This window comes from Gouania willdenowi, chromosome 8 (genome assembly GCF_900634775.1).
Source record: "Gouania willdenowi chromosome 8, fGouWil2.1, whole genome shotgun sequence".
In the NCBI taxonomy this organism is placed as follows: domain Eukaryota; kingdom Metazoa; phylum Chordata; class Actinopteri; order Blenniiformes; family Gobiesocidae; genus Gouania; species Gouania willdenowi.
In genome coordinates, this window is record NC_041051.1 from 4,174,069 (window position 1) to 4,200,199 (window position 26,131).

General features: G+C 40.7%; 2 protein-coding genes across 2 annotated transcripts; one reads left to right on the plus strand and one right to left on the minus strand.

Moving 5' to 3' along the window:
* The first annotated feature begins 5,135 nt into the window (after positions 1–5,135).
* Positions 5,136–14,709, plus strand: LOC114468147 (uncharacterized). The gene is made up of 5 exons (XM_028454860.1): positions 5,136–5,203; positions 12,403–12,579; positions 12,812–12,948; positions 13,065–14,552; positions 14,659–14,709. The coding sequence occupies exons 4-5, from the start codon at positions 13,380–13,382 to the stop codon at positions 14,707–14,709; spliced, it is 1,224 nt and encodes a 407-aa protein (XP_028310661.1). The 5' UTR covers positions 5,136–5,203; positions 12,403–12,579; positions 12,812–12,948; positions 13,065–13,379.
* LOC114468083 (parvalbumin, muscle-like) lies at positions 6,667–7,025 on the minus strand (the record flags this gene model as incomplete). Its single annotated transcript, XM_028454762.1, has 2 exons — positions 6,667–6,808; positions 6,883–7,025. Coding segments are annotated over 2 exons (264 nt in total), but the record flags the coding sequence as incomplete, so codon positions are not given.
* Positions 14,710–26,131: the final 11,422 nt, after the last annotated feature.

Consider the following 26,131-nt stretch of genomic DNA (forward strand, 5'->3'; position numbering starts at 1 on the left):
CATCTGGAAAACTGCAGATTCTCTGCGGTGCCGTGCATGGAAGCTAAGCTCTGACCACTCGGTTCAAAGGTAAAAAATTATTTCTGTTTTTTAAAAAAAGACAGCCGAATTGTACATAATACTTGAATTTACTTACTCACTCATGTAGTTTGGAGTTTTACGTTTTGTTTTGCTTAGTTTTGTTACTTTTCTGATTGACGCTACAATGTCTATAGAGTTTGGTTATCAGCGTCTCAAACATTTCACGGGAGCACACACAAGCTATTTCACTCTATAATGGCAACCAAAAACAGTTATACAAAAAATGTACAAAAAGACAACTGAAAGATAAAAAAAACACACAAAATGACTCCAAAAAACATGCATTACAGAAAAATACACTAAACTACAAAAATACTCAAAATACACAAAAATAAATATTTATAAATAAATAAATATTTACACAAAATGACAACAGAATCACATTACAATGGCAGCAAAAAACTATAATTATCCAAAAACACAACAGAAAGATACAAAAATACACATAATAACTCCAAAAAAACATACATTACAAAAAATATAAAAATGAGTAGAAAAAACAACAAACACATTCATACAAAAATGCACAAAAACAACAGAAAGATACAAAAACACACATAATGACTCCAAAAAACATACATTACAGAAAAATACACCAAACAAAAAATATAAAAGTGAGTGAAAAATAAAACAACAAACACATTTATCATGTACATGTCCCACAGAATTAAACCAGATAAATCACACACACTATTTTATTTTGCACCCACAAATAAACCCCTTTATAACACTACAGAGTACAGAGTATGTACACCTCTTTGTACATCCATCCTTCAAACACATACTCATTTGGCCATAATTAACTCTACTTAAACTCCCACATGAATGCATACTTCCGACGGGCACTGTACTAGTAATAATAATGATAATAACAATAAAGGTGGATTTAAAAATAAAAATAACACAATTTTTATTGCTAATCATATTTCTAAGAAAGAGTCAGTTTGACAAAGGTCCCATAGTGATGACTAGATGTTTGGGTTAGATTGTCACTAAACGTGCTAATGCTTAAGCTAAGTGGCAATACATTTTCAGGTAATTTTCACTGACTCATATCTATACTATATTGACGGAAAGGTCTGTGTGCATACATGTGTGTGTGCGTGCGACCTGAAACTTTATCAAAGGCTTCCAAATACCCCAAGTGTGTGTATCTGTTATTGTTAGGGATGTAACGATTAATCGTAAGGCAGTTAAAAATCGATTCATAGGTATCACGGTTGATATCGATTTTCTGACAATTGAATCGCAGTACTTTTTTAACCAGCAGAGGGCGCTATCCGGAAGCGTTGGCGGCGGGCGGAGTCTGCTAATACTTTCTTTCTGGCTGCCTTCTACTCTTAAATTTGTTATTAAATGATTCATTACCCCTTTAGCACCGAAAGAATATCTGTAATATTACTTGAATATCTGCAAAAGTCACGTTTTTCTATTAGCTCTGTCTGCTAGCTTAGCTTCTCTTCTTCACTGCTAGAATATCTGCATGCCAACCGACCACTGTGTTACCAGCGCCCTCTGCTGGTCCAAACATATGACGTAAAACAGTGCAATGACGTTTTTTGTTTTTTTTTTAAAGTCCAATTGTTAAGGCACAAAATACATTTTCAGTTGCACTTTTGAAAGAAAAACTATTATGCAGTTTTGCATTGTTTATTATAGAACCAGAATTTAAATTAATAGGCTTCATTTTCATTTGTATTATTCCATTATTTATTTAATTCAAGATTTATTTTTAGTTAAATTGCATTGTTTTGAATAGTTTATCAATGAATTCTTTTGACAATGAAAATTAAAAGGAAAATAATACAGTATTTTCTAATTTTTTCCCAAAAAAAAAATTTGTCTACAGTCCCATTTTGTAAATGAAAAAATCGTGAGAGAATCGTATCGTGAACCCAGTATCGTGAATCGAATCGTATCGGGAGTTGAGTGAATCGTTACATCCCTAGTTATTGTGGAGTAATTTTGTCATTTCCAAATGTTTATTTTAATTTTATTTCACTTCTGGACGGCAGCTGTTGACCTCCGAGTGTGAGGGGGCGCCAGCGCACCATTTATGACTATTTCACTGCACAGCTCACTTCCGGTGTGTGAAAGAGCTCCCGTGGACTTCTCTTTTCTCTTTTGAGGAAAAATAATTTTTTACTGTTCCTTATTTGGTGATGACATTTAAAAATGTTTATTTTCATGTTAGTTTGACCATACGCTAATTAGACCGGACAGACCTCACCCGGAAGTTATTGACGGCAATGGTTGCTGTGTTGAAAGCTGCAACATTTCTTCGCGGCGCTTGTGTGTGAGAGAGAACCAACGGAGGAGATTAGAGTCTCAGTAGTCACACACACACACACACACACACACACACACACACACGTCGATCAGGTGCGCTTCACTATCAATCAACGTCTACGTGACATGCGTGCAGGTATGTGAGTGTTGAGTGTATAACGGACCACCGTTTAGGTTACAGTCTGTGTCACGACATCTGTTCGTAGCGTGGTAGTGACTGTAGTGTTACGCTCTGAGTCAGATCTAAGTGTTTACATGTTACGTAGACGGTGCTACATAGTGAAGATCACCTGATCACTGCAGCTTCACTCACGTCACACCTGCCACTACACCTAACAACTGAAAATAGATAAGTTTAGTGAAAGTTTGGCAGGTACACGTGGATGGACTGGTGAACATGAATTTAGAATGGATAACCCCCCCCCTCAAACACACACACACACACACACACACACTAAACAACAACAAAAATATGAAAATGACTGAAAATACACAAAACAAAGTATTTATACAAAAAATACACAAAAGACAACTGAAATGCAAAAAACTACACTAAAAAAAGATACAATATGACTCCAGAATCACATTACTAAAGACAACAAAAACAATAATTATAAAAAAAATGTACAAATGATGGAAAAAAAAAACCTAAACAATATTTATACAGGAAGTACACAAAACGACAACAGAAGTGCACAAAAATATACAAAAGTCTCCAAAAACACACAAAATGATTCCAAAAAACATATATTACAGAAAAATAAACCAAATGACAACAAAAACATGAAAAACTACACCAAAAAACAAACAAACTGAAATACACAAAATGACTCCAGAATCACACTACAATGACGACAAAAAAAACAATAATTATACAAAAAATGCACAAAAACACACTGAAAGATAAAAAAAATACACATACTGATGACTTCAAAAAACATACATTACAGAAAAATACAACAAAAATATGAAAATGGCTCAAAATACACAAAACTAAATATTTATACAAAAAATACACAAAACTAAATATTTATACAAAAAATACACAAAATGAATCCTGAATCACACTACAATGGCAACAAAAACAATAATTATACACAAAATGCACAAAAAGACAACAGAAAGATACACAAATGCACATGACTCCAAAAAACATACATTACAGAAAAGTACACCAAACAAAAAAAATATAAAAGTGATGTTGAAGTCATGCACATGTCCCATAGAATTAAACCAGGAAAATTACACCCACATTTTACTCCCGCAAATATACCCCTTATGCTCCCATATGAATGCATACTTCTGACGGGCACTGTACTAGTCACTCTTAATTCAAAGAAAATCCAGGATGCCAAGCAGGTTTTCGCAAGCTCCTTCTAAAACAATGTCAGAAGGAGTTTGAAAAAGACAAAGACACTAATGAGGTCTTTGAGAAGAAAGAAAAAGACTTGGAAGCATCCTCTGGGGTAATGTGCTTGGTATTCATTATTCTATAACTGAAATCATGTAGTTCATTGTTTTTCATTGATTTTTATTTTTTCTTTTCCTTACAGGAGGAGGAGAAACAGCGTCTCCGGAAAGAGTTAGAAGATGCTAAAAATAAGGCCAAGAGACGCTCGCTTGGCAATATCAAGTTAGTCTCCGAGTTATTTAAGCTCTAAATGATCACAGTGTTCGTCATGATCATTGACCGAAAAGCTTCTTGATAACCATGACGATCAGTTCCTGCAGGTCCTGTGCAAACTGCTGTCCACCATCGGCAAGGAGATGCAGAAGACACATTCTGACTGTCGTTTTTTATAGCTATCATTGAAAATACTATGTTTAATCAGTTCATTTTATATCTGCTAAAAGATTGTCTCACTGTTTCTTTAATGGTTTCTACAAACCTAAATGAATGGGACTATTTGTTACCTTTGGACAGGGTTCGGGGTCAATTATATTTTTCAGTTACAATTACATTTTAAATTACCCACATTCAATTACAAGGCATTTTTACAATTACAATTAAATACACAGCAAATCTGCCAGTGTTAATCTTTTGGTGTAAGTTGTATCTTGCACCATCTCGAGTTAATATTACACTTTACTGATTAAAATTGACACTTGTAGTGTGAGTGTTGATGTGGATTTTCATTGTTAAACGGGTCTTACACTGTTAGTGTAAAACTTGACCACACCCATCATTTTCGTCGAGGAGGAGACTCAAGCCTCGTGCAGGTGCAAGCTGTTTTCTGTCGTTGATGTTTTTCTTGTCCCTACGGTAAGTCTTCTTTGCTCATATTCAATGTTTTTTTGGCAAATTTAGACACATATACAGACTCAAAGTCTTAAAGTTAACATTTGTTCACAGAAACATAATGGATATTTTGAGTTGAGTTGTAGTTTCTTTATTTTTTTGTCGAAGTTACTGGTCCTGAATAGGGATGGGTACCGAAACACGCTATCAAAATGGCCCCGAGGCAACGACATCCTTAAGCTCCTGTTAACAGTAATTTTAAGGTCACATTAATCCTCAAACCTCAAGCATTGATACTGCGTCCTGCCTGGTTTAGCCGATATGTTTTTTTTTTGTATAATTGTATTCTATTTTATTTTACATTTTTTTTGTATTCATTTATTTTTAGCATTGTCGATAGTCCTCCGTGGTAGCGACGCTGCCACGTCTGTCGCTCCGCCTCCATCTGCTCCAGTAGAGGCGAGTGCTGGCTGCAAACCTGCTGTGCTTCGTGGTCCGCTGGGTCATCTCGGTGTAGGATCTTTTACACTATTCAGTGTAAAACTTGACCACACCTTTCATTTCCATCGAGGAGGAGACTCAAGCCTCGTGCAGGTGCGCAAACTTTATTCTGTCGTCGCCATTTTTCTTGTCGCTACGGTAAGGCTTCTTTGCTCATATTCAATGTTTTTTGGCAAATTTAGACACAGATACCGATATGTGTGTGTGTGTGGAGCGAAGATCTCCCCGGTGCACTGTCTGTTCAACCTGAAACTTTGTCAACAGCTTCCAAATACCACAAGTTTGTGCATCCGATATTTTGGAGTAATTTGGTCACTTCAAAAGAACATGAAACCTATTCAGCTTTTGACCTCAGTGTGTGAGGGGGCGCTAGCGCACCATCTATATCTATTTCACTGCACAGCTTCGCTCAGTTGTGTGCCAGAGCCAATCACAGTGGCGAGTTAGAGTCACGTGTGCAGCCAGAGCCAATCGCAGCAGACACAGAGTGAGAGAGAGGAAGATAGTTTAAGGCTCTTTCACAACTTGTGAGACAACTGATGTGAGTCACTGAGTGTGTGCATGAGTCCACGGAGAAGTAGCGAGTGTGTCTCACACACACACACACACACACACACATTAAGAATTATTAATTAAATAGAATTAAACCAGGGAAATTGCACACACTATTTTACTTTACACCTGCAAATATACCCCTTTATAACACTACAGAATACAGAGTATATACTGTACACCTCTTTGTACATCCAACCTTCAAACACATACGAACTAGGCCATAATTGACAACTCTACTTAAGCTCCTCCCACTATATGAATACATACTTCCAAAGGGCACTGTAAGTTTAATAAAATGCACAATGCATGTTTGAGCTTTTTACTGTAGCAGTTGAGAGAAGCTGAAGAGAGCATTTTCTGTTGAATACTTTCTGTGTGCGTCTAATAGACACAATGCACTTTTTTCAAGTCTGTTAATCAAAATTCAACCCGTGGAACCAAAGATGATTGCAGCCACAGGGGTGCTGCATACCATTTAGTGTCACTGACACAGGAAATCACTGTTTTCATGGCTTGTGGTTTACAAATAGAAAAATGCTGGATGGAACGTGTATTTTTATATGTTATTGATATTTGACAAATGAGAGGGAAGAAGCCGGGCATGTAATTCAAACCTCATAAAATCTGAATCTTTAATCAAAACATTATGTAACTGTAATATTTGTATCATCAATGTCACGGTAATATCTGGGCATCAAATCACTTTATTCAGACTAGTTTCTGTTTTGCATGTCAAATAATGAATTCTTGCTTTAACGTCTAAGCTTTACTGCGTTATATTTTGTGACATAACTAACACAATTCCCCAAACAATATCATGATGCTTAGAAGAAATGAAACCTTCCAAAATGCATGAAAACATCAGACAAACAGGCAGTAATTAAGGTTGAGCATGTAAACACGGCTTTAAATAGTATATTTCCCTGTGGGATCCAAAGGCTGCTTTAATGTGGGTTGTTTTCCCGCTGGGTGAACCAGTGGCTCTCCCAGTGGCTCCCAGTGATCAAACTGCATGCTAGTGTTCACTGTTTACCATCCACTCCGATCTTGCCATCTCCATCTTTGTCTGCTGCTTTTAAAAATGCTTTGGTTTCGTTGTCTGTCAGGTCTCGGCCATCTTTAGCGAAGCCCTTCAGGACAAATCTAGAGAGAGAGGGAATAAAATTGATTTATTTTTTTTTGTTTCTTGTTTTTCTTTGTGCGGTTGAGTTTCTCACTTGAGCTCTTCCTCCTCTATGAAGCCGCTGTTGTCAGCATCCAGCACCGTGAAGACTTTTTTCACATCGTCGTTGGACTTAGACTTCAGACCCACCATCTCAAAAAACTTCTTAAAATCAAAGGTGTCAGGGGCTGGACACAAAGAAATATGAAGACAAAATCAGAAATGGAGACTTAACACTTCATTCTTCACAGTGCCTGAAGTATTTAGATTATCTCTTGTAAAATATACATACAGTATATTAGGGCCGGGACTTTAACGCGTTAAGTCTGTGTGAATTAATCACACGAAAAAATAACGCACTAAAAAAATAGTTAATCACAAGCTCATTTATTGACAAACAGCTGCACAATATGTGCCACTTTTGGTTTTTTTCTCCTGTAAGGGACAGCATGTGTGAGTGATATGTAATCTGTAATATGGGTTGTTATGGGGAAGCTCTGAGTTAGGACTCTGTTCTCAGAAGTAAAAGCAGTGACTCTTAAAACTAGTATTTTGATATAAAATAAGCTATTATATATAATAGAAAACTCGATACATCTTAAATCTCGATATATCACCCAGCCCTAATTTCTAAATTATAAAACAGCCTAAATTAAAACATAAATGAATATATTAAGCATGTGTTTATTTAATATACTTACAGTTTATATACAAGTCAACACGTTGCATATTTACTGTTAATTTCACATTGCTTCTCTAAGTTAAAGATTATCATTTTATTTTCATTATATATTTTCTTATAATTTCTCATAATCACTCATGTGGTTCTCTGGTATTCACTAATGACTTATTAGACACATTTATTACAGACTTTACATTCTTTAACACTTTTTTTAAAACAGTGTATATTTGTGGAGCTTGTGATTGGCTGATTTTTCATGGTGACTTACGTTGTTCCTTCCGCTGTGGTAGACGTTAAAATCTCAGTTATTAACAGAACATGTAACTGTCACATCCTGATGGTCTTTAGGAAGATAAACTTTCTGTTCCATTTTCCAACGTATTTACACAAGTTCTTTGTTTTTCTCACCAGAACGTCTTCATTCATCATCTCTCTTCCGAGTTGTTTCCAGGTTTGTTGCCGCTGTCAGCACTGATATCGCGAAAACTGTCACTCAGGCCATTTCAGGAGGCAGTTCTCGTGAGGCTAGTGACGGCGTTTAGTTCAGTAAGGCATCTTTTAATTATTATTACATTAAAATATGGGATATTTATGGGAAAATATTAATACGGGAAGATGGCGGGAAAGAGGGGTAAAATACGGGAGTTTCGCGGCCAAAACGGGATCGTTAACAGGTATGAGTTGGACCTTCAGCACCATCACAAAATGAAAAAAATATTTTCTTGCCCCCAAACGTCTTTTTTTTTTCCAGCATGTGCTTATCTATGTATTATTGATGCAGTGGCTCTTTGGGGGAAAGTATTGTTTCGTTTTCTTTAAATAAATCCTGCCACTGAACAGGTTTAACCTGTGCTTGAAATCTGTTTTACTTCTTCAGTGTCACACTGGGCTGGTGAGTAGTCAGGAAAAATATTTTATCTGAGAAAATATCCTTAAGGACAGAAAGAGCATTTAATAGATCTTAAAACAAACATAATGTCATTTGTCCCAAACTGCTCCTCAGTGGAGACAAGACTTTACTTCACACATACAAATTGAACCTGGTAGCCATTAAAAACACACAAACTGAATGGCTAAAACTAGTCATTATATAAGGGTTTGTTATGTTCTAATATCTCTTATGCAGTGATGATAAACATCCTTGCTGAATCTGTAAGATACTCGCGTGCCGAGGCTGTACTCACTACTCAGCCCGTTTTAAAGCTTTGTCTCTGTCTTTAATTGTGAAAGCACAGATGGTCCTTGACACATATGACAGAAAAAGTTTGAAGGTTGCTGAAACTTTCATTTTTCATTTCTGTTGATTGAAATAACTTGGCCTAAGGGCAAAATAAATTAATTAGTCTGGTTACTGATCTAATAGTACTATAAAAGCATGTGTTTGCTAGAGGGCGTGTCATTTTTAGACCATTGCACTCCATATCATTACTCTGCCCAACTATGGAAATATTTTACAAAACAAAGTGCAAAGACATGACTCAAAGAGGTGAAAAATAACAAGCAAAATATGATCTGACCCAGTAGTTTGGAACCATTGATTGAATAAGATGGTTTACTTAAATGAAGGAGTCTACAGGAGAAATGACTGGGCAGAAATCCAATCATCTGTTAGTCTTCTATGCTATAGCTTGGTCATGGTTGAAGAGTGATGAAGAAATGTTCACCATTCAAGAAAGTGAACCACAAAAATACAGATAAGAACTATACGTTTACTGGAGCTGCTCTAACATACCGCAATGCTACGTTTTTACAGCCAAGTCCCAAACGCACGACCATTTTTTAATATGATAAAACCTAGGGAAAGGCTAACCAGCAGAGGTACTAAAGTACTGATGTATCCTACTCAAGTAGAGGTACTGTTACTTGATTCAAGTTGTACAATTACAAGTAAGTTATACATTAAATACTCAAGTACAAGTGAAAAGTAGCTCAATTAAATAGTACTCAAAGTAAAAGTTACTAGTTACTTTCACCCCCACGTTTATTTTTGGTAATAAGTCATTGCCACGGTTCCCTTGCATACAGTAAACATCTCATGTAGAAATCTAAAACAGAAGAGACCAAATTTTGTACAACTTATTGTATTAATATTATATATTGTATAATGATACTATCGCCTTTCTTATGTTTAAATGCAAATATGTCAGAAAGATGTGTGTCATCATCATCAGGCTCTCTCTCGTGGTGTTTTCTGTGGACTGTCTCCTATACCGTCCATGGTTCAGTTTGGCCCACATTAGCAGCAACAGCTAGCAGAGTTGGGGTCAATTATAATTGTAATTGGTACAATTATGTCATAATTGAAATTGCAATTGCAAAAATATGTTGCTGTTGTAATCATAACTGAATTGTAATTGAATTCAGATAATTGACTAATTGTAATTGGCATGACAATTTTATAAAAAAACCTGTCATTTACAATGTAATTAAACACAAAACTGGGGAACCGTGTTATAGTGCTATGGTTTACACATCGAGCTATCTAGTAAACCATTATTAGAATATGTTTCATATCAAGTTTACCTGTTAGTTATCCTTAGGATCATTGTATCATTCAAAAAAAAGTTGAAATGATAGATAATATTTTTTTGTGTATTTTACAGCTGTTTTAAGACATGAGTCAAAACTGACTCATTATCATAAGAGATGCTAACACAAGAGGAAGGTTATGTTTTATTGGCTTTTTCATTAAACACTCAGTATTGTGATGAATTGTAATTAAACTTTAGTAATTGAGAACATAATTGCAATTGTAAGTAAGTAAGTAATTTATTTACTGTATAAAGTGCTTTTTGCAGATAAAATCACAAAGTGCTGTACAGAGTTGTGGTAAAAATACAAGTGCAACATCATAATAGAATAATAAACATGGGTGCATAAACATCTTAAGAGCAGCAACATTAAAGGATAATAAAAATTTAAAATCCAGTAACTAAAAGCTTTTCTGAAAAGCAAAGTCTTCAACAGTTTTTTTAAAAGTGACCACACAGTTGAGCTCCCTGAGAGACTGGTGCAGGTTATTCCAGAGTCTGGGAGCTACAGCCTGGAATGCCAGGTCTCCTCTGGTTTTAAATTTTGTTTTTGAGGTCACTGGGAAAATAACAATTGTAATTGGAAAAATTGTCTGGTCATTTAATTTTTTGAAGTGTCACAATGTCTGTTGATCATTTTTAAGCAAAAAATAATAATTTACTCAGTAACATTAAGTGTGAAAACCTAATGAATTAAATTACCCATGTACCCATAAAAGCAACTCAACTATATTAACGTGAGTACTTGTAATTCGTTACTTTCACTTCTGCTAACCACCAATATGCTGAAAAGCCCAGTTCAGTCAAGTTATAGACTGGGATTTACAGCCTGTAATCATTAGATATGTTGCAAATCCAACGCAGGGTCATAAAAAAGAATTGCTGAGTCATTGCTACTAACATAGCAGTTGCTAACTGAGTATGAAGAGCTGATCGCTATCATCCAAACTCTAACTAATCAGTAGTCTAATATGTAAGTTTAGAAACATCACAGGAAGATTACAGTTTATCCCAATCAGTATTCAACTTTCCCCAAGTGTGTTTGCTTTTTTTGTTCGATCTCACACACACACACACACACACACACACACACACACACACACGCGCAGAAATTTCTTGCAATACAGTATAGATATGTAGAACAACCATGGGTTTGAGATTTTAGACCCTGAGCTTTTCATGCAGATTGTGCATGTTTTAATCTAGTGTGCTGGTATTTTGTTTTTAAATCTCATTAATGCTAGAACCACTATCTGATCATGATAGCTTCTATTGGCCCTGTTTAGCTAGTACCTTTGGGCCAAAAATGACAAAACCTCGTACAACTTTAAGATTAAGACGCTTTTTTTTAACTGCAAATCACAATAAATTTGTCTAATTTTCAAATTACAAGTGCCCTAACGATCACCGAATCACACATTTGGCTTCTATATTCTTTACACCGACAGTTGTAAACTGCTCTGACATCAGGAACAACCAAAGTCTTTTTAAAAACTACTCAATGGTCAATTATCTGTTTTTGTTGTTTAGAATAATAGTAAAAAGTGTAATTAAGTAATTTGAATCTTTTAGATTTATATCTTATCTACAGTCAGCTGATGAAGCCTGTGGAGAGACAGTCTACGTATGCGCTGATGAATGAAGTCATTAATTCTTTCATTAATTTATTCATATGCTGACAGCCTCAGCAGTAATATAATGCAGTTGCGTGAGTGTGAATGGTCCTGTGAAATAAAATAGGCAATACTGTAAATAATGTCGAAATTATGATGTGGGCTGACTGAATGGTACTGAAGCCTGTCCCTTACACAGGGTTTACTGAGTCATCAGAGCGTGTGTGTGTGTGTGTTTGCGTGTGTGGGTTTCATGAGAGCACGCACATAGCCAGGCTGAAATCACCTGGGTTAAAGAATAACTAAACCCCTGCTTTCTCCTGACCTGCCACTGTGAGGGAAAATCAAAAAATGCCTTAGACACACCCAGTCTATACTATAAAATCTCCAATGAACAATCTATGCTACGCTAACTAGCTACTCATCACTCAATATACCTCTATTCACTTTTCTCTCAATCCAACCTATTTACCACAGATTGTAAAGCCCACAGGTATATGTTTTTATCTTGTTTGTGACAAGATGGTCACAATTATGTTTCTTATTATTTGTAGAATACAGTAAAATATGTCGTAGTAATGCCAATTGTGTTGTTAATTTCACTTGAACTATGTAAGTCCAAAAAATGGCGTCAGCTCGCTTTCCATGTGTTAATTAGTGGACTTGTTACATGTCATATTATTTACTGTGTTGTGTATTTTGTTTATTATTGTAAGCATGTGGTAATTATATATTGTTTATCCTTTTAGTTTCACCTTTTCGAACATCATTAAACCTGCTTAAAGACACACGTCTGTAGAGTCATTGATGTGAGAGAGGAGTTAAATGCCATAGCTGTCAGTAACAGCACAATAATACTGAAATCAACCAGAGCTCGGAAAAGACAAACGCTTGAAGGACCGCCTGACAGCACTGTAGCCAGAGATGTAAGTGTTTTTTTTCTTATATATATGTGTGTGTGTAACAAGTTCCAAACTTGCCCCATTCGGGAATCCAACCCTGGTCGCTGTAATGGCAGTCCAACACTCTACCAAGTGAGCCAAAGGGATATCCCCTTGGTCAAGCCAGTAGAAGCGAATGCAGACATTAACCACAGGTTATATATGTTTTTTTTTTTTTGTACTATATGTGTTAAATGGATGTTTTGGATTGTTTCAGATTGTCCAGGCAGCCCTACAATCAAAACCAGGTGGCAAGAAAATATTCAAAGAATATGACCAAAAAAAATGCCTTTCTGATGGCACAAGAAGAAAAATGGTGAACATACTTGCGGCAGACATGGTAGAGACTCACGGGTAAGCAAACATGCACTTAAAAAAACGTGTTTGCTTGTTCATTTAAGGTGGCCATTTACACTAATTGAATTTGAAATAGTTTTCACTATTTTGACCAAAACCATGTTTCTTTGTAGTTTTGAGTCAAGCTCAGTCCATTTTTACGAGTAAAAAAAAGAAACAGCCTGCAAAATTTCTACATCGTCCTGGATCAGAAAGTCATCCCTTGCTCAGTGCAGACCGTAGTCGCCGCCTTTGATGAGCTCTTCAAGGCTCACTTCGCTTTTGCTGTGTCCTACGATGAGGCGCTGCTCAACTTCTACACATTCATTCAGACCACAGTGTACGGCATTGACACTGGCAGCATGAAGGAGAGCCCGCGAGTCAAGGAAATCCGAGCAAGACTTCTGAATACTGAACTTTAAGGTACACATCTTTGCCTGCATGGAAAAATGCGGGGATACAGGTGTTTCATCTGCAATGTACGCCACTCTCGTTGTTCATTGTTATTTAGACATCTGAAGTTTCAGCATGGTTTGTACCCTGGGAGGTCGTTGCGTTTGAAATGTGGAGAACAAGGATGTTCATTTGTGTTTTGCACTTATTCTGGTTATCAACGGCATTTAAATCGAGCTCACAAAGACTGTGTTGATTCAGGTGGGGACAGTTTTGAACCTTTAGCTATAGTTGGACCCTCTACATCAGAGCCAGTCAATGTGGATCCTTCTGTGACTGTCATGGCTCCCATTCCAATTGAAAGAAGACAAATACTGGACATGTGCAGCTCTATAGTTGCTCAAGTTCAATCCTCAGGAATCCCAGAAAGTACTGTCCAATCTTTAGTTGGTTCAATGGAGGAACTGGTCAATGACATCCACACACATACAAAAGAAACTGTTGTTGAATGTTTATCATCTGGTGCATCGAGTGAAACATTGGGAAAGGTTCAGGAATGTTTTGGCCAACTGCAGAATCCATTTTCATGTCTTAACACAGAATCTAAAAGAATGCGATATTTTGAGAAAAAATGGAAAATAGTTGAACCTGTAGAGCATATTCTTGGTGTCCGCTTTGACCTTCGTAGAGACAAGACAACAGGTGCTTACAGGCAAGTTCCTGTCAATGATAAATTCATGTATGTACCCATTATGGGCTCACTTTCATCCATGTTTCAGAACAGTGAACTGTGCAGCAGTTTTATGAAAGCAAAAATCCATCAGGAGGGACTTTACAGAGATGCTAATGACGGTTCTTATTTCAGAAATCATACTTTTTTTTCACGGCAAGAATATGCACTTCAGATCCAGCTCTACTATGACGATTTCGAAACTGCTAATCCCCTGGGCTCAAAAAAAGGTGTGCACAAACTTGGCTGCATTTATTTTATATTGAGAAATTTGCCACCTAAATTAAATTCAGTGTTGATGAACATTCATCTTGTTGCTCTCTTTCACTCAGAGGACTTAAAAAAGTATGGCTTTGATCCGATTCTGAAGCCCCTTGTTGATGATCTAAAGGTTTTGGAGACTGAAGGGGTGCTGCTTCCGTTTTCTGCTTCCCCAGTTAAAGGTTCAATTTTTCTGGTGACGGGTGATAACTTGGCTTTACATGGCCTGTTTGGCTTTGTTGAGTCTTTTAGTGCCAATTATTCTTGTCGCTTTTGTTTAACTGATAAGACAGAGTTGCAGACCGTTTTTAGTGAAGATCATCCCGGTTTAACTTTACGTTCAGAAGACCTCCATTCACAACACTGCAGTGCCATTCAACATAATCCTGCACTAGTTCATACATATGGTGTCAAAAGAACCTGCCTACTCAATTCCCTTCAGCTGTACAATACTTCAAACAATTTTGCAGTTGATATAATGCACGATCTATTGGAAGGGGTGGTGCAGTATGAGTTGAAGCTTTTGTTTCAGTACCTGATTAAGAACTTCATATCCTCAAATTCATTGTTGGAGAGAGTTATGAGCTTTAACTATGGATACACTCAGAGAAAAAACAAACCAAGTGTGTTAAAATTGGATGATAATGGCAAAGATCTTGGGCTCAATGCCATTCAGTCTTGGTGCCTTTTACGAAATACCCCATTAATGTTTGGAGATTTGATTAGTCGAAGCGATGACTGCTGGAACTTGCTGCTACTCCTCATACAAATTGTGAATATTGTATTTGCACCGAGTGTAACCCATGGTATGACGTGCTATTTGAAGAATCTGATTATGGATCATCACAGACTCTTTAAAAATCTCTTTCCAGAGCGAAATCTGATTCCAAAGCACCACCTAATGATCCATTATCCTCGTTGCATCAGAAAAATTGGGCCACTCATTCACATGTGGTGTATGAGGTTTGAAGGAAAACACAACTTTTTAAAAAAATCTTTAAAGAACTTTAAAAATATCACCAAAACACTAGCAAAGAAACATCAGAACCAGTTAGCTTTTCATTTTGAGAACTTTTATTTCAAACGATTTGAATTCGGCTCTATAAATGAAATCTCGGTTTGTGATTTGGAGGGCAGTGAAGCTCTAGCTCAAACATTTTATGAGACTGGTTTTGTTTCCACAACCTCTTGGGTCAAAAACTATGGTACTGAGTATCAGGTTGGGATGTACGTATGCACTGGGGTCCACAATGAGATGCTGTTATTCAACAGGATTGTCAGAATAATTATTTCAAATGACAGTGCATATCTTCTCACTTGTAAAGTCTCAACGTTGTATTTTGATGACCATCTAAATGCGTTTGCAATCGAGGAAAACCGTTATTGCTTCACATTGGTTTGTATTGACGATCTTGTTTACTACAGACCGTATGACCGCCAGTTTGCCAATGACTCTGAGCTAATGTACATTGTGCCGTACAGTGTTATAATCAATAGTTAAACATCTTTGTTGGAGGGGGTACTTGCAGAGTTCCAAAAAAGTACAAAAAAATAAAAAGTTTTTGAACTTTATTACATTGTATGTAGTTTTATTTTTGCAGGTTACATGGCTACATGGTTGGAGTGGAAGGAGTGGTAAATTTGGTTCAAAGAATTACACCAGCAAGTGTACAATATTCTGTATTTGAACGTTAAATGGTAGTGTTAATTATTGTAACAATGACATTAGTGTTGAATCTTGCAACTCTGACTGGTGCTAAAATTATGTCAACTTACACCAGTGTAAGTTTCATCAATACTACAGAGTGTTTGCCAGTGTTAAATTTCTAACACCGGACAGTGTAACCACATTTAACACTTTTGAAAGTGTAAAATTAACACTGAAAAAAGTGGACGCATATAGACACTTTTTAAGTGTTAGAATTAACACCCTCAATGTTAATTTAACACTGGCATTTTTGCTGTGTAGCAATAGTTTTTTATCCCCAGAAAGTCAATTAGAATTACATTCTCAATTACCAAATTTAAATTACAATTATTCACAATTACAATGCATGAAATAAATAACCTAATAAAAGTTAACCTTCCTCTTGTGCTAGCATTCTGTTAGTATCTCTAATGCTAATGGGTCCTAAATCAGCTGTAAAATACACTAAAAACATATATCTATCATCTAATTTATATATTTCCAATCCATTGATTACCTTGTTAGGCTTCCTAATCATTGAAAATATAGGTTTTAATATTTTTGGTGTGGGCGTCTGAACCTTTTGTGCCAATGTAATCCTGGATTTCAATTTATTTTAAAGGGACATATCATGCTAAATCCACTTTTTTAGCCCTTAAATGCATTTTGTTGTATATCTAGAGTGTTTAGAAGTACAGAAAAGTTCAAATTAATCTCTTCAGGTGCTCCGTTGATATCTTTATATTCTGTTTTGGTCATATTTTTCTATCTGTTTCGATTTTTCTATTCTCTATTACATTTTTTGAACAATGACATCACAGTATTTGCAGCGGAACTGCCAAATTAGGACATCAACTTCAGGCCCAACACATCGAGCGATCTGCCATTTTTAGTTCTCGCTGCGATTTTGTAGTCAAAGCTCAAGGATGCCGAAGTTACGAGAGGATAAGTCAAAATGTTCGGTTGTTGGATGTAATAACCCACACGCTTCATTACACCGTCTCCCAGCATCAGAACCTTTTCAAAGTGCCTGGTTGAGTTTTATTTTTCACGGAAATGTACCCACATCTGTGGGTAAGGTCATTTTTGTGTGTGCGAAGCACTTCAAGGATGACTGCTTCAGCAACCTCCACCAGTATAAAGAAGGATTTGCCAAAAGACTTAGTCTGATTGAGGATTCAATTCCTTCTATCTTTGGAGACGACGAACAGAGCACTTCGGTAAACTGTAAATAACGCTAAAAAGTGTGATGATAAGACGTCCCTGTCATTGTTTTGTTAGCATTAGCAGTTGCACCGTCTTCATATGTTAGCGTTGTGTGCTCGTTTTAGATCCTTGATGATATGGCCTACGTGATTTAATTTAAGTCTAAAGTTTTCATGAGTCATTTCATTTTGTCTTTTTGGCTCCGAAAAGACTATTAAAATGCATTTCGTGACGTTAGCTTGCCGCGAGCGTTTGCTCGACGCTTGTGTTAGCTCACTTGTTAACATCCATATGAAGACGTTGTTCTGCAGGTTCATCATCTTCATTTTCATCTCCAGCTCTGGAGAGAGTCCCCGTCGTAGCGGAGACATTGGAGAACGCTAAGAAGCAGATTAGGAGATTGCTGGGTTCTGCCTGTACTCCACTACCGGAGACGACCTCAGCCCCCAGGTCCTCCTCGTCACTAGAATCCACGCATGATCAAAAGCTAAGTCCATCCTAAGCACACAACTCTCAGTTGCAGTCCAGTTCCCAGTCAGAGTCTCCTAACATTCAGGCAAGTGTTCCCGAGTCCCCGAGCTCCCAGTCTAGCGTCCCCATTTGTCCTACCTGTCAGGCTGGCTCTCCTGAGTCCCCTAGCTGTCAGGCTGGCTCTCCTGAGTCCCCTAGCCCTCGGCCGCCAGTCTCGGCTCCCCGCACCCGGGCGCCAACGTCGCCACCAGCGCCGGTAACCCGCACCAGGCTGCCAACTCCCAGGTTGCCGGAGCCCTCTTCATCTGGCCCGCCGGAGGTCTCCCCGTCTGTCTCACCAGAGCCCTCTTTGTGTGGCCCGCCGGAGGTTTTCCCTTCTGCCTCACCAGAGCCCTCTTCGTCTGGCCCGCCGAAGGGCTCCTCGTCTGTCTTTACAGAGCCCTCTTCGTCTGGCCCGCCGAAGGGCTCCTCGTCTGTCTTTACAGAGCCCTCTTTGTCTGGCCCGCCGAAGGTGACTTCATTTGAGTCGTCAAGAACCCACTTCGTCTGTCTCGCCAGAGGTGGTCTTTCCGTCTGTCTCGCCAGCGCCCTCTTCGCCTGGCCCGCCGGACCTGTACAGAGAACTGTAACATGGTTCCCCAGTTTTGCGTTAAATTATTATTGACGATTGTTGTAGATTTTTCATGGCAATTACAAAGTAAATTGTCTAAACACAATTACAATTTCATTACAATTACGACAGCAACACATTTTTAAAATTACAATTTGAGGTGATTAACATGTGTTCAACATGGAGGGTGATCAGTGCGCGGAAGTGAAAATAAAACAGAATTTTGAATTGCTTTATTAATCCCTGAAGGGAAATTACATACACATTTTTAGGGACATAGGCCTGAATCACACACATGCACAAACAGGACCTGTGGACACACATTAATGGAGAGATGTCAGAGTGTGGCTACTTTTACAATTAAGGGAGCACACCAGAGCAGTGTTGGGGTTTGGTGCCTTGCTCAAGGGCACCTTGACAGTGCTCGAGAAGTGCCCTGGCACCTCTCCAGCTACCAGAACAACTTCCGTATTTTGGTCCGCATTGGGACTTGAACAGGTCACCCTCCGGTTTCCAACCACAGTCCCTACGGACTGAGCTGCTGCCGCAAATAAAGAAATAGATGAATTACAACAGATAGATGGGTGGTGCATGCGCGTGGCTGATCGCGGGCGTGTGTGAGACAGTGACCTGCGGAGGAGAGATGAACGCACGTCTAGCTTTTTGTCCCTCTCTCTCCACACTCACACGCATGCACACACACACACAAAGAGCCTTTTTTCATCTCCGCTGTGTTTTCTGTCCACATTTACTGCAGCGTTGATCTCTGCGTTTGTGTTTGCACCTGCTTTTCAGTCGAACTATTTTCTGGTACTAAAACTGTCACCGCAAACAGTTCCAGATTTCATGAATTGCATTGCTCCCCCTACATATATTATTTTCATTTCCTCCTTTTAGCAATCCCTGGGAGATCCGCTTACTATGCACGTTCATTAGGAGGAAACACGCTAAATGGATTGAAGGCGTATTGGGAAGCACAGCGGCAGTGCAGTCCTGATTCCCTGGGTTTTGTACTCCTTATTAGCGCGTGGAGTGACGTTTGCACAGAGTCGGCGCCAGGCAGCATTAACTGGGCGGGCTTTAAGAAAACTGCGTGGGGCACAAAAACACTCCGAGTAGCATCTAACCCCACCCCCACTCCAGGAAAAAATTAAAAAACGGGTTGGTTTTTTTGGTTTAAAAACCAAACAATCATCGTTTTTCTGATTTAAAATTAAATCTGGTTCTGTTTGTGTGATATTTGGAATCTGTGAATATCTGCCAACTTTACCGAACAGTGTTATGGTCCAAATGGCATCCAGATAATCTGGTGACTTTTGCTCCCGCTCCGGACATAAAAGAAGCAACGCATAAGTCACATCACTGGTGAATTGAAATGTTATTAATACATACATAAATCTAAACCAAAAAACGGATGTTTTGTAAAACATGCACATATGTGGTGTAATAAATCTACTGATGTGTCTCATTTCTTATGATCAACTTCCATGTGTGTTGACGGCTGTTAGCGGTATTTATAATGTGGAAAATATTATTTTTACTACCCTAAAAAAGCTGTAATTTTGTTTTTGCAAAACTGTCATATGATAGAAGTTCTAACATCTATTGTTCCTCACACCAGCCTCACAGTTAATAGTCAGTCACCAGTTTATTTGGATACTATTTGGACCGTAACACCGCAAAACAAAACTACAGCGTGAGCAGCATTTTACGACCTAAAACATCTACAGACTGAATGAAAACATGAGCAGGACCAGAAAACTGCTGAAATAAATCTTAAACAGTCCTATTGTGTGAGGAGACCTGGTCCAGGACCTGGGGAGGGAACCCAGGTGTAGCGGACTTCAGTTCTCATTCTAATTTCCCCATGAATATCACACAAACAGAACAAGTAAAAAAAATTCTGTTCTGGTTTTAAATCAGAAAAACAAAATAACCACATTGTTTATTTGTTATTTCGATTTGGTTTTAAAACGGAATAACCAAAGAACGAAAGGTACACAGATTCCTAATGCTATATAAACACAGCCACAAAAACAAAGTTAACTCGCTAACATACCTTATGAAGTGGTCGCTACACCATCAGCAGACTCTGCTCCTCCTGACCACAGACGTAGGTTTAAACATCCACTTTTTATGGCGTTGTTCTGTGAGCTTTTTACATTTCTCACCCATGTGAACGACAATCTTCGGTACTCTATCAAATCTCTTTTCCTTTTCTCGGTTAGAACAATTGAAGCAGCTGTAAACTCCACAAAATATGGACATTTTGATTATTATTATTATCAGACAGCAGATTCTCAAGTTTCCTGCTCTCCATCAGAATTTAGCGTTCTACTTTTGTTGCCATGCAGCAATGCAAGTGTCGTCACGTGAATCAACAGAGCAGGCCATAGACATACTGTATACATATTACAACAGCTCTAGGGTACGTTCACTAGGACAAACGTTAAACAATTACACCACAGTATATTATATCTATATCTTTATATAGCTCCCTTGTAGTGGCTGGGAAGTGTGTGTGTGTGTGTGTGTGTGTGCGTGTGCGTGCGTGCGTGCGTGCGGGGGCACAGTAGGTCAGCTGGGGGGGCACTGCCTGCGAATGCACCCCCATGATGCCGACACTGCATTTACACACGTTTTAATATCACTAAACCTTTTGTGAATCCGCCCTATAGTGTAGCCCTCATTGATCAGTAAATCAAAGATGTAAAAAGTGGAAATTTCCACTTGAAAATTTATTTTCATTTTCACTGGTTTACTGACATTTTCTAAAAAAGTTTGCCACATTGCATTGTGGGTGGAGTCCCGGAGACAGATGCTCAGAAGTGTTGAAAAAACACTGTGACTCAGGACTCCACATCCCACAATGCAATGCATGAAACCTTTCCCACATTGTCAATAAGAGTGTGTTTTTACAGTGGAGATTGAAACCCTCTTTCACCTTTTTACATCTTTTTTGAGCAAATAATCCTGGATTTATTGACCTGTGAGGCCTACGCTGTCTTTATCTGATAAAAATGTTTAGTCTCCAACAGCTTTAAAGATATGTAGACTTGAAAAAAGAGTTTAATGTAAAAGTCTTACTGTTCTGTTTCACATCTTCGTCATCTCAGAACAATTGGGTACCTCATTGAGCGAACCAGGGTCCAAAGACCATTGACCAGATCTGAGAACAGGCAAAAATGGAGGAGCAGATGGAGGAACCACACTATCTGAGACCAAGACCTGCCCAAAACCAGAATGCACCAAGACAAGACTTTTGGGAGTCAAGACTGAGAACAAGACTATATTAAATAAAATAAAATATGTAAACAATGACAAGGTTCGACAGTTGAATTGTATTCTCTCTTTTGTTTTAGTTTTTTTTAAATACATTTGACGGACAAAAAAGGTGTCTGCAAAAAATTTATTAAAACTACTACTGCTACTGATAAATTTACAATTATTCTATATATTTGAAAAAAAGATTTTTATGTGATGCTGAATGTACAGCAAGTGTTTAAATGTATTTCTTCCAAGAAATAACATGGCTCGTCACAGTTTTTGCAGATGTCTGACACATAATGCAGCTTATAAGATTTCGAAGGATTTCTACGCTAGGAATAAAAAACCCAAAATAAGGGCCCAGCCACATCGCAGAGCCCACATCGCAGAGCCCGCCTCACAGCGCGCCGCCCAAGCCGGGGCCAACCGGGACCGCACCCGCAGGTATGGCAGGGCGCGGCCCGTACCACCCGCCCCGGAAGACCCCCGCCAGGAACGGCCCAGCCAGCCGGCCAGACCCGCCGGACCCAAAGGGCACCCCCAAGGGCGAGCCCCCGGGCCAGACCTCCGCGGGGGGCACCCCCCCACCCCCCAGCCCACGAACAGACCACAACCCAGCAAGACCGCGCAGCCCCAGATGGCACAAAGACAGCTGCCCAGGTCCCGCCCCCCACCGGACAGCGCAAGCCACGGGGCAATGCCCCCCCCCGGCGCAAGAGCGACCGGCGGCCGCCACCACAGGAGAGAGGGACCCCAATGGCACACAACCGATGCGGAGCAGCAGCCCCCAGCCAAAGGCGCAGAACCCACCCACCCGCCAGCCCGTAGATAACAGGACAGACCTACCAACCGACCTCAACCCCCGGAACAGCTAGAGCCGCCCCCCAGCAAAGAGCACCACCCCGGAGCGCCAAGCAACCTCGCCCCAACCCCGGCGCAAACGCCGGCACCCCCCAGCGCGCCCACCCCCCACACCGGTGCGGCAAGCCGCCCGGACCCACACGCCGCGAGGCACGCCCCCAAGCAACCAGGCCCCACCATCCAGCCCCCCAAGGGTTGGGTATGTGAGTGTGGTGCAACAAGTGGGTGAGCCAGACCAGCTGGGAGTGAGTGATGTGAAGTGTCCATGTAGGAGGCCTGTCTGGTAGGAGTCCGGCCCGTCCGCACGGCGGGCCACCGGAGAGGGCACACGGCACAGCGGGCCCCAGAGACACGCCGAGCAGCACAACCGGAGACACCCCGCGGCACCCCCCCGAACCACGGCGGCCTTACGGAGCATGGAGCCAGGCACCAGCCACATTCTCCAGCAGTCCAGGAGGCGACCCCCGCCGCCAGCCGGCCCAGAGCGGCCCGCCTCGCCAAAGCAGGTGGCGACCGCGCAGGAGAGAGGCCAGCTCCCACACCAGGGCCAGCACAGGCCCACACAACACCACGACATAGCACCCTCCACAGGTGCGCGGCCCCGGCCCCCCCGACGAGAGAGGACGCCACCAACCACCCAAGCAAGGCCACTCCGCCAGCCACTGATAGGTAGGTGAACCCATGCTCCCCCAGCCAGGCACCGCAACCCCACATCAATGTCGCCAGCAGAGCCCCCCCCACCCACGGAGACCACCCCCAATCATCCCCGCGCCGACATGAGACACCCCCGACACCAGCACAGCCCGGAGGACAGCGGGCACCAGCCCCACCCCGCCCAAGGCGGCGTGGCACCTCGCCGAACCGCAGCCTGTCCCCGGGCAGACGGTGGGGGGGCGCACCCCGAGACGCCGAACCCAAAGACTCACCCCTGGGGCACCCCCGCCCAGACACGGCACCCACGGGGCCCGGCGCCCCCAGCCAGCACACCAACCACCCAGACGCGGATCCGCCAGGACAGGAGCCACCGGCCGCACCCCCACACACACCCACCTAGCACTGCCCAGGGGAGGCCCCACAACTCACCCTTCCCTCCCCCCGAAGCTACACAAGCCGGCCCCTGCGGTCACCCAAGTGAGCCCCCGAGGAGGAGGAGGAGGAGGAGGGGGGGGGCCCGGCCCGGCCCACCACGCCAGCGGCACGCTCAGCAAAGGCGCGCCCCAGGGAACCAGGCCAAGGCGCCCAGACCGGCCGACGGAGCAACCCACCGCACCACCCCACCACCCAACAGCCCAGGACGCAAGTGCCGCCGCCAAGAGCAGCCACCCCCATTCCGGACCCCCCCGTCCCGAAGCCACGGACCCCACCACCCCAGGCCCCCAGACGAGCCAACCCCCGAGCCACCCACCCAGCGCAGCAATGCCCGCCCCCCAAGCGAAGGCCACAGCCCCCCCACCAGCACCCCGGGCCGACAGGAGCGCCCCACGCCAAACCCAACGGGAGAGCAGGCGCCGAGCGGAGGAGGGGGGAGGACGAGACAGGGGGACAGAGAGCAAGAGGAAAGAGTGGCAGAGAGACACGCAGGACCCCGGCACCAAGGGCCACCCAGACGTGCACAAAGGGGGCAGGAGAGCAACACCAGACTGCCCAGGGACCATGAGAGCACCCGAAAGGGACGCACGCCCCCACAGAGGCACCCAAAACACCCCAGCAAGCCCATGGAGGTCCAGGACTACAGTTTGATCAGTGTGTTAGTAAAGAGTGGTGCTGGCAGTTGCTTGCAGGCTAGATCATCAGGCTAAAAATGAAAAATCAAGACTCAATGCAATTAGAAAAGGAGTCCAACGCTGCTCAAAGCAGGTTATTTTATTTTTTCTGAGAGCAGACATCTTTTCCATGAAAATAAATTCTGTGAGGAGATTTCGCCATTGGTTTATGTTTAAGGATTTTTTTATCTTTCCAATTCACTAATATTGTTTTTTTTGCTATGGCGAGAGCCGCAAGGGTGGATTGTGATTGGTTTGCTGGTATATCAAGCATAGTCAGGTCTCCTAACAGACATAGATTTGGAGATAGAGGGATCCTGGAGTCCAAAATGGAGGACAGTTTTTCAGTGATTAGAAACCAAAACTGTTGAACTGGGGAACAAAGCCATACAGAATGTAAATATGAATCAGCTGTTCCCTGGGTGCACTGAGAGCAGATGTCTGTTGGGGAGAAGCCCATTTTATACATTTTCTGTTGGGTAATGTGGGATCTGTGGAGGACCTTGTTTTGATTTGTGTTTTTAGTCATCTTAAAGGTATTGCAACAAATTTCTGTCCAGAAATCGGTGTTCGTGGCGATTGAGAGTTCAGCTTCCCATTTAGCGATTGGTAAGTGATTAGAGTTAGTGTTCAAGAGTGCTCTGTATATTTTTGAGAGTTTTTTTGTTTTTGTTGAGATATTTTTCATATATATGGCCAGTTCTGGAGGTTGCAAGGTGATTAAATCTATTGCCGTATTTTTCTTAATTGTCTCTGTTACTTGTAGTTATTGAAGAAATTTACTTTTATTTATATTAAATGTTTGGGTTAGATTGTTATATGTCCTGAGCTTATCATTTTCGAAGAGGTCTTGGAGATGAATAATTCCGCTATCTTCCCATGTTTTTAGATAGAGCAGTGTTTTTCTGTTTCTAAAGTCAGGGTTGTGCCAGATTGGAGACAGCATGTTGGTTTTTAATTGAACATTTTAAATGTCTAGGGCTTTCCACCACGCAGTCAGGGTGGAGGCAATTAGTGGGTTTTTAATGCAGTTATGACGTTTGAGGGTCGCAGTGATAAAAGGGAGATCAGAGAGTTTAATATGTTTGCAGTCTAGCTGTTCTATTTCTAGCCAGGTGTTGTGGTATTCTCTTGGTTTTAGCCATTCTGTTAAATATAGAATTTGGTTTGCTAGGTAATAATGAATGAAATTAGGGGTCTCCAACCCTCCCTTGCTTTTATTTTTTTGAAGAGTTGAAAGGCTTATTTTGGGTTTTTTATTCCTAGCATAGAATTTTGTAATTGCAGAATCTAATCTTTTGAACCATTGTGTTGGTGGTTTCAGTGGGATCATAGAGAACAGATAGTTTATTTTAACTGAGGCTATTCTGCCAAGGAGTGAGATGGGGAGTCTTTTGTGACTTTATCCAACAGTGGGTCTAGGTTCGGTTGAATTAATTCATTTAGGTTTGGTGATATATTTATCCCGAGATATTTAATTCTATTTGTGGGGGAGGGGTATTGTGGGTTTTGGGTTGCTGGGTTCCATGATTTTTTTGTTAAAGGAAGGATTGATGATTTTGACCAGTTAATGGAATAGTCTGATAGTTTAGAGAAGCTGTTCATTAGTTTAAATAATTCTTCTAATGAGGGTTGGGGTTCCTCCAAATAGAGTAAAATATAATCCTCATAAAGATTCATTTTGTGTTCTGAGATGGATGAGTGGATTCCTTTAATAACAGAGTTCTGACGAACAGCTGCTGCGAGAGGTTCAACAAATATTGCAAAAAGCAAAGGTGAGAGTGGGCAACCTTGTCTCGTTCCCCTCTGCAGTGTGAAGCTTTGGGATGTTTTTTTGTTTGTGGTTACTGAGGCCTTAGGTTTAGAGTATAGGGTGGAGATCCATTGTATGAATGATTCTCCAAAGCCAAATTTGCCAAGGACAGCAAGGAGGAATGACCAGTTGACTCTAT